Source organism: Herpailurus yagouaroundi, unplaced genomic scaffold, assembly GCF_014898765.1.
Source record: "Herpailurus yagouaroundi ecotype Mexico unplaced genomic scaffold, PumYag 191, whole genome shotgun sequence".
NCBI classification, from domain to species: Eukaryota; Metazoa; Chordata; class Mammalia; order Carnivora; family Felidae; genus Herpailurus; species Herpailurus yagouaroundi.
In genome coordinates this window covers 2,535,746-2,548,288 of record NW_024412422.1, presented here as the reverse complement: position 1 = coordinate 2,548,288, position 12,543 = coordinate 2,535,746, and the positions used below count along the sequence as shown (strand labels likewise).

Genomic DNA, 12,543 nt, shown 5'->3' with positions numbered 1-12,543 from the left:
AGACTGTATTGAGCACTCTTTTCCCTCTTTGGATAAGTCTCATGAATGCCTCTCAGGACCACAGGAAGTTTGAGGACACACAGTAGTATCTATGTTTTAGCTAGTTTTATTTAAACAAACAAACAAACAAAGATACCAAACTCAAATGGACTCCTCAGAGTTAAGATTTGGAATCAGAGCTGTCTAAAAGGTCCCCCGAGGGAAGGCTGAGGACCATGCTCCTTCTGGTGGGGGCAGGCTGGCAGGCACTTCTAGACAATGCCTGGGTGTTGGCTGAAAGCGGAAGTGGCCCAGGCGATCACCATCCCGCCTGGCCCGGCACTCACCCCCGAGGACTCCAGACTCACTACCGATTGAAAATACTGTGAAGGTTCTCCAGGCCCCGGGCATCAGGGAGAGAGGAACAGTTTGAAGCATCTGAGGCCTTCACTGCTGACGCCCCTTCCTGATTCCGTGGCAGGCCCTGGCTTTGACGCTGAACCCAGTCCACTATTTTGCCTGGGTCTGGTGGAACAAACCCCCAGTTATGTGACCTTACGTGGCGTTGCAAAGTCGCAGCTTTCGGTCACTGCTCTCCTGCCACCGCTTACTCTTTGAAGCCTGCCACTAAAGAGACACGCTGGGCACGAAAGGGGACGATCCTCTGAACGTCTAGCTGTCAGCAGATCTTTGGTCAGAGGCCAGGGTGGGAGTCAAGGTTGTAAATGTGAATGATAATCTGTGCAGTCTCTTAACCTGACTTAAAGCTGACTTCCTCATTTCGTAAATTATTAGGCATTGAGTAGCAGCCACATCATCTTATTTCTGGCTCTAAGTTATTTACAAAGTGGCTTCTCTTGGCAAAAAACTGAAGTGAAACTAGTAGTTTATGCCATAATAACTGCTGATTTATGTATTTGCTAAAGGTACCTTTTGTATCTGCCGTGTATTACAGTAATAAAAGAATCTTTTTGTTAGGAAAAAAAATCAACTGGTATTCTTTCATACTTGACCAATTTGATAAAGCCATCCTCTTTTGGAATCCTGCATCGCTGTGCAATAAGCCCCACGCTTGGATTAAGCCTCTTCTGTGTTCCCTTTTCGGAAAGGGGATGCCAGTTCCCTCCTGGAGTAGAGCGGGAGGAGAAAATAGACTTACAAACTGCTGACAAAGTTTTTACTTTTTAGTAGGCAGAATTTTGCGAAATGTCAGATTGACCCGTGGAGCTAGAATCTTCTTTCGGACGGGGAGACTGTGATACCAGTGAGTGTTGGTCGGGTGGTTCATCATAAGCAAACTTCCGTGGGCCAGCTGAAGCCTGACCACCTCCACCTTCCGGGAGGGCTGCTTCCCCCGAGAATCCTTATGCCGGAAGAAGAAATCTCTGCAGGCCCCAAAGGAGACCGAGGCTATGGGGCTCCCGGGAGCCAGTTCCCTTTCATCATCTCTGTGTTCGCCGATGTGGTCACGGCCATCTTTGTACCTGCCACGAGAAAACAAGCACGATGTACAAAACGGCTCCCTCCCGGAATGTGCCAGAACGCTTGCTGTCCTACTGCGTGAAAGGTGCGAGGAGCAGCCCCCGCTCATGGTTCTGCAGGGGCGGGGGGGCCTCCTCCGGGTGCCTGGTCTCCATTTTACCTCTTCCTATTTGATCGCTCACCTTAAAACACACCTCACCAAAAGAAGCCACGGACACGTCTTCCACTCCTCCCAGTTTGTGTATGTAAACCAGTATAACATAAGATGGTTTCTCCCTACACTTAGACTCTGCACAGATAATCGTAAGTGCCCATCTCTGAGCTCCTGGTACCCCTCTCTCCCTCACTTCTCCAGCCACATCAGTGGGATTTCCGTTCTATACGCACCCCAAGCCCCCTCTGCTCTTCCTCCAGATGTCTGTGTGGCTCATGCCCTCTCTCCAGTTAGTCTCCAACTCCAACATCAGCATCTCGGTAAGCCCTCCGCTAACCACCTTCCCCTAAACTCAGGGTTCATAAGCAGAGCGATTCTGTCCCCCGCCCAAGGGACGCCTGGCAATGTTTGGAGACACTCTGGTGGCTGCGACTGGGAAGGGGATGCCCCTGGCATCCAGTGGGTGGAAGCCAGGGATGTTGCTCACATCCTGTGATGCACAGGGCAGTCCCAAGAGGAATCATCTGGCCCGAAACCTCAGTGTCGCTGCTGAGAAACCCTGACTTAAACCCAGATCCCTTCCTCCTCGCCATTCTTTAGCAAAATCAGCCTGTTTCATTTTCTTTCAGACACTTGTCAGCATCTCGAATGATCTTGTTCAACTGTTTGTTCATCAGACAATCCCCTCTCGCTTCCCAGTGCAGCACGGGCTCCACGAAGACTGACCGTTGGTGCTGTCCCTGCTGCACTGAGGAATAACTTGTACCAATGAGTAAAATATGGTGAAATCTAAACTCATGCCTTCAGAAGAAGAAGATTTATACAGTTCAGTCCAGCAACCTAAAGAAGAAAAAGTAAAACGCAGGTAGGATGTTACCTGTTAACGAGCACAAAGTTGAAGGTCTCTCCAGTCACCGCAGAAACACGATCCCGGACGCGCTCTAGAACTGGGATCCAGGGCTTTGGAGACAGAGTAAGGCCCGAAAACGTGTAGGTCAGCCCGGGGTTGCCATAGGTCGCCTGCTTCCTGGGCACACTGTGCCACTTCCCAAACACCTGGACCCTGGCCAGCGCGCCTGTGCAGATAGAACATGGCAGCTCAGGAGGGCAGGCAGGTGAGGACCCCACACGTTTGCTCCCTGAGTATTCAGGATCGAAAGGGGACTAAATCAGGAAGTAACATTTAGTCTCCTGACCAAGGACAAAACTCCCTGTTGCCAGTCCAAAATGTTCATGTGAGAATAGTGATTCTTGTCCTACACTTACAGAAACACGGTCTTGTCCATTTTCTTTTTTTTTTTAATACCGTGACTTCATTGTCTTGCCTACAGTGGGAACGTATCAAGAGGCTGAAACGCAAGCAAGCTGAAGTCAGGCTGCACGCTAGGGTGATTCCGCCAACCGCGGGGACCGAGGGTGTGAAGCCCCCAAGAAGGTGAAATTAATGCAGCTGAGGCTGTAGGCCGGGGTCTCCGTGGGCTTTTCTATGCCTGCAAGTGCTCTGCCACCTTGCAGGCGTTCTCAGTGTGCGTTCGTGTCACCCGGCGTCACCAGGAAACAGCCGCTAGAGCGTGGGGGAGGGGCCGGTGATCCACGTTCTCCGAAGCAACAAGGTCCTCCAGGTGATGCAGAGAACCCCCGTTGGGAGGAACTACCTGGTTATTTGCTGTGTCTCCTACGAGACCAGCTGCACCTCAGAATCACCTGGAAGCTTTCTAAAAACACCGATGCCCAGGCTGCACCCCCACCCTACTGTGATTCAGTTGGTCCCGGGTAGAACGCAGCATCTTTTTTCTTATTTTTAACCTTCCCAGATGATTCTAATCAGTGGCCAAGTGGCAAGTCACTCTCAGCATCTGCCAGCTCCCGGTGGTGGGTGGGCAAACTTTTCTCCAGTTTGTGTCCCGAGCGCCCAACAAGGTGCCTGGCCCAAGAATAGGTGTTGAATCAGTAAATGAAGTCACCCGTAACCAATGGCTCCCGAGTTCGTTACTTCTCCAAACACAGACCGCTAGTTGTATCAAACAAGTCTTCAACACACACGGTCCTCTGCTTACCTGTAAAATACTTCACTTCCCGCTCCAGCTCCTGGAAAATCTTGTCTGCTTCGGCTTTGCCAAACAGGACTGTGTAATCACAGCTCAGGCCCTCAGCCCGGATGTGCTGCCAGCTGGGGCCGGCCTGGTGGCCTGCATTCCCCGGGGTCTCCGCCTTCGGCCTTTTCCTGCCACCCTCCTGGTCCGCTTGCAGGCCTGCTGGACCTTCTCCGCTCGCCTCTCGCTCCCTCTTTCCCAAAAGGTCCCCTAACGCCCCTTTCACCAGGAATCTGTCCATCCTGTCTCCCTGAAGCAAAGACCTGGGCGCCGGAGGCAGGGCGGAGAGAGAGATTGCCCAGGCTCGGTCCCAGATCCAAAAATCGGCTTGGTGGAGAAGTGGTCCCACTGCATTTCTCCGCGGTGCTTTCAAGTTCCCACTTTTAACACCATGTTCTAGAACAGAAGTAGAGGATGTTGAAGTTGGAAGGGTCCCTCAGGATGTCCTGGGTCTCCCACACCTGGCTATGAATCACAATCTGCTTGCAAAACCCCCAAAGCCTGCATTCCACCCCCAAGCACCTGACCTTATAAAGAAAGGACGCCTTTCCTGGGACGCCTGGAGAGGTGAAGGGGTTCGCCTAAAGTCACTCAGAAAAGCAGATTCCCTGTCTCCTTTTCACCCACTGCTGACCGGCCCTCCGACGCCACTACCCCCTCGGGTAAGCATAGCGATCCTCAAATGGCTACGATTCAGAGTCTGAATGTAAAACAGTTAAGCGTGATCACCCGCACGCCCAACTCCAAAAGAACTGCGTGGGGCCCAAAAGATCACCCGCACGCCCAACTCCAAAAGAACTGCCCGTGCGTGGGGCCAGGGGGAGGCGAGGGCGCCCTGAGAAACCCCAGAGAGCACCCGCGCCGCCCTGAGCCCTGCAAACACCGGAGGCAGGGCTGTCGGGAAGCGGACGACACTCGCGCCGCAGTACTGCTTCCGGGCGGATTTCGGCGCCGGCTGGGAAATGCAGGCGCCTACAAACAGTATGGTGGCGGCTTCCTGGCGCCACCTGCTGGCCTTCTGGGCGCGCGGCACTCACTGCCGGGTTTCAGCCTGACTGCCTGGACTGTGCCGGCTGAGGATCCTGTGTGGTTTGGGAGCAGCTGTTGGGTGTCGCCTCTCCTCAGGGGGCCACTGGGCGTCCAGGCAGGGAGCTGGGCCACCAGGTGGGAGCACGATTCCATGGCTCCTCTATCCGTCTCCACCACCCTAGCTGTGTGGCTCCTACAGGTTGCTAAAACTCTCTGGGTTTGAATTGCTTCATCTATACAGTAAGGGCTATAAAACCTATGCCCTGAGAGCACCATGAGGGTTATTAGATAAGATGTGTGCGAAATGCCTCTGTGCTCCAAATAAATGGCAGGTTCCGTCAGTGCTCCTAATTTTGGTTTACTCTCTGTCTCCCCCAGTGGAATGAACGAACGCTCGGCGAGACCGGAGCCCTCTTTTTGAATGATCTCGGCGCACAGTTGTGCAGGTTTCGACAAAAGCACACAGTTGTGTGACCACCAGCGCAAGGAATCTCCAGAGGCTCCCTGGGGCTCTGTCGCCCCACAAGATCCCCCCAAGCCTCTTATCAGCTCCCTTTCACCCCTGAGCTTCCAACCACCGAGGTGTTGCCTGTCCCTATAGTTTTGTCTTTTCCAGACTTTCTTAGGAACGCTATACAATATACAGCCTTTTGGGTCTGGCCTTTCGTTTAGTCCAAAAGCTTTCAAGACGCACCCCTTGTTTGCATTGGTTGGTTGTTCCTTCTGCTAGGTAGCATTCTATTGTATGGATGCCCCCAGTTTGTTACCCACCCCGCCCCACCCCATGAGGCACGTTTTTACAAATGAAGTCACCGTATCCATTCACGCATGAGCTTTTGTGCGAATGCAGATTTTAATTGCACTTGGGTGAACTGCAGGGGTGCGTGGTAAGCATCTGGTTCACTTGATACGCAAGCTGCTGAACTGTTTCCCAAAGTGGCCGGAAGCGCAAATGAAGTTGAGTTAGGGGCTTCTCTTACACACCGGGCTCCTTGCCCCAGGCGCTGGAGCACAACTGCAGTCAGATAAAAGTCCCTGCCCCCAGCAGGGTTCAATTTTGGAGGTGGAGACGAACAAGGAAATAAACAAGTACAGACAGTACAGAAGCTATAGAGTGACCAGCTAGAAAGTGGGGGAGGAGGAGGCCTTTCAATGGAAGGGACCTGAGACCCAAAGCTTACCAGGTTGGGGGGGGGGGGGCAGCGTGTGCAAGGCCGTACAGGCCAGGCAAGGGACAGGCTGGACGGTCCAGTGAATGTGAGAAAGCCAGATTCGGCCACCTCCCAGTAGTAGGGGCTCCCGTCCGAGCGGGGAAACAGCTCTACCAGCAGCGTAACAAGCTGGGGTTAATTCTAAAACCGATTTGAAAACTATAGGAGGATTTTACCTGGCGATTACCACGTCATTTACATTTCAAAAGCATCACTCTGGCGGCAAAGAGGGGAGCGGCCAGGATGGTAGCCAGGCGACGCACAGCGGCAGTTGAGTCTGGGGTTTGTTTTGGAGATAGAGCCAAGAGGCCTGTTGATGGTTTGGACGCGGGGAGGGAGGGAGGGAACAAGAAGAATCGCAGGTGTATTGGGAAGAGTTTCTGGAATTTACTCTTCAAGACCTCAATTCCAGTCTCCCCCAAATCTTATAGGTTAGGCTAAACGCAGGACCGCACTAGGCCCTAGTTTCAGACCAGTAAAGTAGGTTGTGAAAACAGGGGCGTGCACCCGGACCTAAGGGCAAAACAAATTATTATCGTAATGCTAATTTCAACCCCACTACAACCCCGTGGGGCAGGTACTTCCAGCTCCTTTCCACTGCGGAGAGGTGAAGGGACGGGCCCCAAGGCAGAGGTGTGACTGCTGAGTACAATGAATGAAAGACTAAAACACCGAAGAAAACTCACCCTCCCGCCAGAGGCTTCCAAGCCCCACCAGGAGCCAGGGGGCGTTGCTCCGCGGGCCCTCCGGCACATGCGCATTAGACCCCCAACGCCCCCTGCCCAGCCCCCCCCGATCGGAGCATGCGCGGGCCGTTTGGCGCCAATTTCGGACCGCTGCAGCCGGCGCATACCGCGGGTTCCCGGGCGGCGCGCGTTCACTCTCCCCGGCTCCGGGATGATTGGCCAGAAGACCCTCTACTCCTTCTTCTCCCCGAACCCCGCCGGGAAACGACGTACCCGCAGCCCCGAGCCGGCCGACCCAGGGACCGGCGTGGCGGCGGTAGCTGAGGAGAGCGGGGATGCGGCGGTGAGGCGCGGCGGGGACCGGGCACCGGGAGCAAGGGACCGGGAGGAGGGACCGGGGTCCCGCGCGACCGAGGGGTAACAGGGATGCACCGCTGACCCGTTAACTTGGGTCCTAGAGTTCAAAGCCGCCTGCACGTGTTCAAAACAGCCCATGCAGTTTTCTATCGGCGGCCATTCTGAGGGCCAGCCAATGGGGATGGATCGCGGGGCCCACGGCACCAATCAGACGCGAGGGGGCCGCCCCGCTCGGCCCGCCGTCCAATCGGAGAGGACACGGGGCGGGAGCCCGAAGGGGTTTTGCCGCGAAAAGACCACGTGGGGGCGCGGGTGGCGGGTCCGAGGGGGCGGGGCTCCTGGGTTGCGGCCTCCCAGCCCTGGTACCCCTCCGGAGGTGTCGCGGGCCTTGCTTCCTGCCTCTCTGCCGGCCGCAGTTTGGTACGCAACCGAAAACTGGGGGCAGCGGCCTGCCTTCCCGGCTGGGCTCCCTCACTCCGTTTTTGCTGCGACTTGCCCCCTGGCGGCTGCGTCCTCGCGGATGGGCGTGCTGAGCAATGGGCCCTGGGGATGGGGGCGGCAGCTGCGGGCGCCCGGGCACGGCCCGCTGCGGCTCGTGACCAGCCTGCGCGGGGATCGCTTGCAGGCCAGCCCCGCCAAGAAGGCCCGGGCCGGACAGGAGGACCCCGGCACGCCCCCCACCTCGCCGCTGAGCCCCGAACAGTTGGTCCGCATCCAGAGGAACAAGGCCGCCGCCCTGCTCAGACTCGCCGCGCGCAACGTGCCGGTGGGTTTCGGTGAGAGTTGGAAGAAGCACCTCAGCGCCGAGTTCGGGAAACCATATTTCATAAAGGTAAGCGTGGAGGCTGCGGGGCCCTTTTGTGTTGCTAGTACAACTTGCGAGTCCGCGTTTGTAGGATATTGCTTCCGTAGGCTTCTGTATTCCCTCCTTTAACGTCCTTGTGAGCTACGAGAGTAAAATACACCCATGGTGTTTTGCATTTGCACGCCTTAAGAGTTTACTGTAAGATGATCGGGGTCTTTGTTAACCATTCAGTTGGTCTGCTCTCCAGGGAAGAGCTGCGTGGTAAAACTGCAAACCCCTGACTGCGTTGACACCCGGCTCGACCTTTACAAAAAGAGGGGAGGGGTTGGCACCAAGAGGAAGTCAAAGCAGCCAGGCCCATCAACTCTGACCCAGAGGGGAAGGGTACTGACTTTGGAGTGGGACATCCTCGGTGACCCGCAAGTACAGTTGTTCCTTGCTGTTTTTCGAAAGAATTTGGATATAAAACACGGCAGGGAGCTAGGTGGTGCTTCTGTTAGCTTACATTGGAAGTTTTCTTAATGAATTCTCGTGCTTTCCGGTGAGAATCTGATTTTAAATCTAATTTGCCTTTACCTCAGCTCATGGGATTTGTTGCAGAAGAAAGAAAACATTACACCGTGTATCCACCCCCACACCAAGTCTTCACCTGGACGCAAATGTGTGACATAAGACACGTAAGTACAAGTTGTCCGTGAGTTTTAGTAAAAGGGGGGGAGGGTGAGAATCCAGTAGTCATTTGTGAATGGCCCTGGAGTTAAGGCACTGTCCATCATTGAGTGATAAATGCTGAAATGGTGAGTTTTGGGCTGGCTGTTTTGTAGCCTGTTAACTTTCTAACTTTTAGCATGTGCCAGCAAGGCAGCAAAAAAGAAAAAAATTATACATAGACTTTGGGTCTGTGTGCTCTAATTTTTTGGATTTTATTTAATCCTGAAAGCAGCTCCATGCCAGCCTCACATCTTATTGTGGTGGCGGTGAGGAAACTGAGGCAGGAAGCGGGTAGGTCTTTTTCAGTTGGTTATTGTCCATCCACCTTGACCTGCAGGTCAGTACTCTCTTTGTCTGACCACACTGTCTTTCATAGGTGATGCTTTCAAGCTCTTCCGGCCTCAGCAATTCTGCTGCCCTTTTAACAGACCCCTTTGCTCTGGTTCATTCCGTGCAACATCTACTGACTGGCGTGGTCTGGTCACTTCAGTCTCCTGCTCAGAAGCTTGTTTATGGCTTCATACTGTATGAACGACAGAAGCTGTACATGAAAATAGCCGTGGCCTACTGCCCGGCCTGTCCTCCACTCCCAGCCCTCTTGCTTCAGAGTTGGACAGTGTGACAAGAATCCTCTCTTCTTTTTTTTTAATTTTTTTTTTTTTCCCAACGTTTATTTATTTTTTGGGGGACAGAGAGAGACAGAGCATGAACGGGGGAGGGGCAGAGAGAGAGGGAGACACAGAATCAGAAACAGGCTCCGGGCTCTGAGCCATCAGTCCAGAGCCCGACGCGGGGCTCGAACTCCCGGACCGCGAGATCGTGACCTGGCTGAAGTCGGACGCTTAACCGACTGCGCCACCCAGGCGCCCCTCTCTCTTCTGTCTTTTGAAAAACACGATGAGATCCATCTATGGCACCTCCTGGAAGCCTGTTACCCACTACCTTTGTGATCTGGGCTTCCTCTCCAGTACATTTAGTGTCGCTTCATGCTGGAGTGCTCTCTACACCCAGCTTGGGGCTTGAGATTTTATATTTTGTTCTTATCCCGTTCCCTTCCCCGTCTTGTAAGCCAAGGGTAGGAATGTGTGATTTGGTAAATCCTGTCTGTGTTAAATCTCATAGAAATGAGATTAGGTGAATAACCCATTTAGATAAGGCTGTCACACCTAATATTTAGCAGACTTGACAGTTTTTCACTTTAGAGCAAGAGCTTTGAATAGAGCTCCCGGTTTTCTAAAGTTAAAGAAACCAAGTCCTGTTTAATTTAGTACGAGTTGGTGCCTTGTTTGAACAGTGGGTCCTGTTTTGAATACCAGTGACCACTGTCAACAGGAAAAGGAGAACGTGACAGTTCTGTGGATCAGGTGGCTCAGTGAGTTGTCTTGACAGACGGGGAGGTTTAGTGACTCCTTCAGGGTCATCCCTTATCCAGGACCGGAACCAAAGGCTTCCCTGCTGGGACCGGCTGCTTCACGAGGGAGAACATGCTGAGGACGGAGTGCGCACCAATGGGAGGAGCAGGGGGGTCCACAGAAACTTCCCGATGTCTGAAGGTTGGGTTGTGAAGGATGTGGTGTATGTTAGGCACGAGAGAAGCTTCTGAGAAGGAACAGCAGGGCCAGAAACATGAGAATGAGGAGGTGGGCCGGCACTGGATCGAACGGACTAGCTGTATTTTAATACTGCCTGTGACAGTGACCTCATTCCTTGAAATTGCATGTTGCCACCTGCTCCAGCACCTTTGACCTTCTTCTGTTCCATCCCTCAGGATATGGGGGAACAGGCCTCTTCCTGTGTTGCTGGTAGGGAATTTGAATTGCTTCCCCTCATTGAAAAGCAATTTGTAAAATACACCTGTCCTGGGACCAGCGCCTCCGCTCTTCTGAATCTGTTCCATATGTAGAGAAACAGTGTATAAGGATACACATATTAGGGTGTTTGCTGAAGTATTTTTCTTGTGACAGAAAAAACTTAGGAAACAAGCCAACTACTTATTAGTGGCTGAGTGCTTTGGGGATTGGAGGACGCGTAAAAGGCATGATACGAGGAACAAAAATGTAGGGTGATGGCTACAATAACCCCAATTGTATAGGTCACTTTACAGCGTTGACTCAGGAGGGGATAAGGAAGAGCAGGAGGCCCCAAGCCACTCTGTGTTTCTGGATGGTTGTACTTGTGCCAAGAGCACATTTTTTGAAATTTGAAAAACGAAGGGGATGAGAGAGACCTGAACCTGTTTTCGCACACTTGCGTCAGAGAAGGAGTGGGGCCGTGCAGCAGGGTGACTGAGTGCAGGCTAATTTGATAATGGAAAGTAATGGTGCCGGGTCACCCTCTCCCTTCTGGGGCTTCTTAGTTGGGTTGGAGAGCCACCTGTCTCTTCATCACGGTCCTTTGTACAGGTTATCAGGCAGGCAGGTGTTCGTGTAAACTGCCTATGCGACAGTATTTACTCTCTTGCCACCTGGTGTTCACAGGTGAAGGTTGTCATCCTGGGACAGGATCCATATCACGGACCCAATCAAGCCCACGGTCTCTGCTTCAGTGTTCAAAGACCCATTCCACCTCCACCCAGGTACGATTGCTTCACAGATGGCTCGGGCCCAAGTGTGATTACTTTCAGGTGTGTGCTTTGTGGATCATAAGTGCCCTTGGGAGACTTCTAATAGCCATTGGAGTAGGATTTCTCCATCTTGGTACTGTCGACATCAGGGGTTGGGTCTTTTTGCGGGAGAGATTTTGTTCGTGCACTGAAGGGTGTTTAGTAGTGGCTTCTACCCGCTGGGGGGGGGGGGGGGGGGTAGCCGTGCTGGTAAAATGGCAGTGATGGGTGTCTTTGGACAGTGCCCGAAGTCCCCTGGGGTGCAAAACTGACCCCTGATTAAAAACCACTGCTTTGGAGAATTTGACGTATAAAACGTAAGAACATAACAAATACACAAAGATCTAAAGCTGGAAGCACTAATTGGGAGGGAGGTTGTAACTCCTGGGCTGATTTACTTAAATCATCCAAAGTGCTATTCCTTAAATTCAAGCCTAAACCAAAGGAAAGGTCTTTGGCAAGGTTACCAGTCGGAGGAGTGTGATGCTTCCTCACGAATCCGCCAGGTCCGTTCGGCCCTCCCCCTCCACGGGCTGGGGTGCAGGCTGGAATCCACGTGCATGTTGGAGGCTCCTGGATTTTTAGAATTGTGCTCGAGATCTGTTTTTTGTTTTTCTCCTGGCTTACTTTCAGTTTGGAAAACATTTATAAAGAGCTGTCTACAGACATAGATGGTTTTGTTCATCCTGGTCACGGAGATTTGTCCGGGTGGGCCAAACAAGGTAAGCCACCTACCTGGCTGCTAGATGTGTTCTGGATGGATTTCAGCACAGTCTTCCCTTGTCCTGCACTGCTTGCTTATGTTTGTAAAAGAACACAGGGGGCGCCTGGGTGGCTCAGTCGGTTAAGCGGCCGACTTCGGCTCAGATCATGATCTCGCGGTCCGTGAGTTCGAGCCCCGCGTCGGGCTCTGTGCTGACAGCTCAGAGCCTGGAGCCTGTTTCAGATTCTGTGTCTCCCTCTCTCTGACCCTCCCCCGTTCATGCTTTGTCTCTCTCTGTCTCAAAAATAAATAAACGTTAAAAAAAAAATTTAAAAAGAAAAAAAAAAACACAGCACTGGAACATTCTCACAGACTGACTGCATTTATACAAGTCAAAATATGTGTCTTCTCTTTATCCTCCAGCCAGTGTTTTCTTTCGTGTTTTAACTGTAATTTGAAAGAGAAAAGTTTGTTCTGTCTTGTTATTTATTTTTTTAAGTAATCTCTACACCCAACTAGGGGCTTGAACTCACAACCCCAAGATCAAAGTTGCACACTCCACCGACTGAGCCAGCCAGGTGCCCTTTGTAATTAATGTTTTATATTTGCTAACTTTGACCACTTGGGAGGTGACCTTACCTTTCTCATTTCAGCACTCGGGTTGTGTTTTTTCTCTGTCGAATACCATTTACAGGACTTTTTCTTTCTTTCTTTCTTTCTTTTTTTCTTTT

General features: G+C 52.4%; 2 protein-coding genes across 2 annotated transcripts in view; one reads left to right on the top strand and one right to left on the bottom strand.

Annotated features, from left to right (window-relative positions):
* Positions 1–90: 90 nt before the first annotated feature.
* ALKBH2 (alkB homolog 2, alpha-ketoglutarate dependent dioxygenase) lies at positions 91–4,628 on the bottom strand. The gene is made up of 4 exons (XM_040443636.1): positions 4,236–4,628; positions 3,673–4,104; positions 2,493–2,691; positions 91–1,463 (listed from the first exon to the last, which is right to left on the bottom strand). Exons 2-4 carry the CDS (start codon positions 3,947–3,949, stop codon positions 1,157–1,159), a joined length of 783 nt encoding a protein of 260 aa, XP_040299570.1. The 5' UTR covers positions 3,950–4,104; positions 4,236–4,628; the 3' UTR covers positions 91–1,156.
* Positions 4,629–6,795: 2,167 nt separating this feature from the next.
* Positions 6,796–12,543, top strand: part of UNG (uracil DNA glycosylase) — a 10,504-nt gene continuing 4,756 nt past the window's right edge. Inside the window, exons 1-5 of the mRNA XM_040443635.1 lie at positions 6,796–6,977; positions 7,617–7,823; positions 8,378–8,473; positions 10,985–11,082; positions 11,743–11,831. Coding sequence (XP_040299569.1) covers positions 6,846–6,977; positions 7,617–7,823; positions 8,378–8,473; positions 10,985–11,082; positions 11,743–11,831 — 622 coding nt within the window. The 5' untranslated portion in view covers positions 6,796–6,845. The remainder of the gene's footprint in view (positions 6,978–7,616; positions 7,824–8,377; positions 8,474–10,984; positions 11,083–11,742; positions 11,832–12,543) is intronic.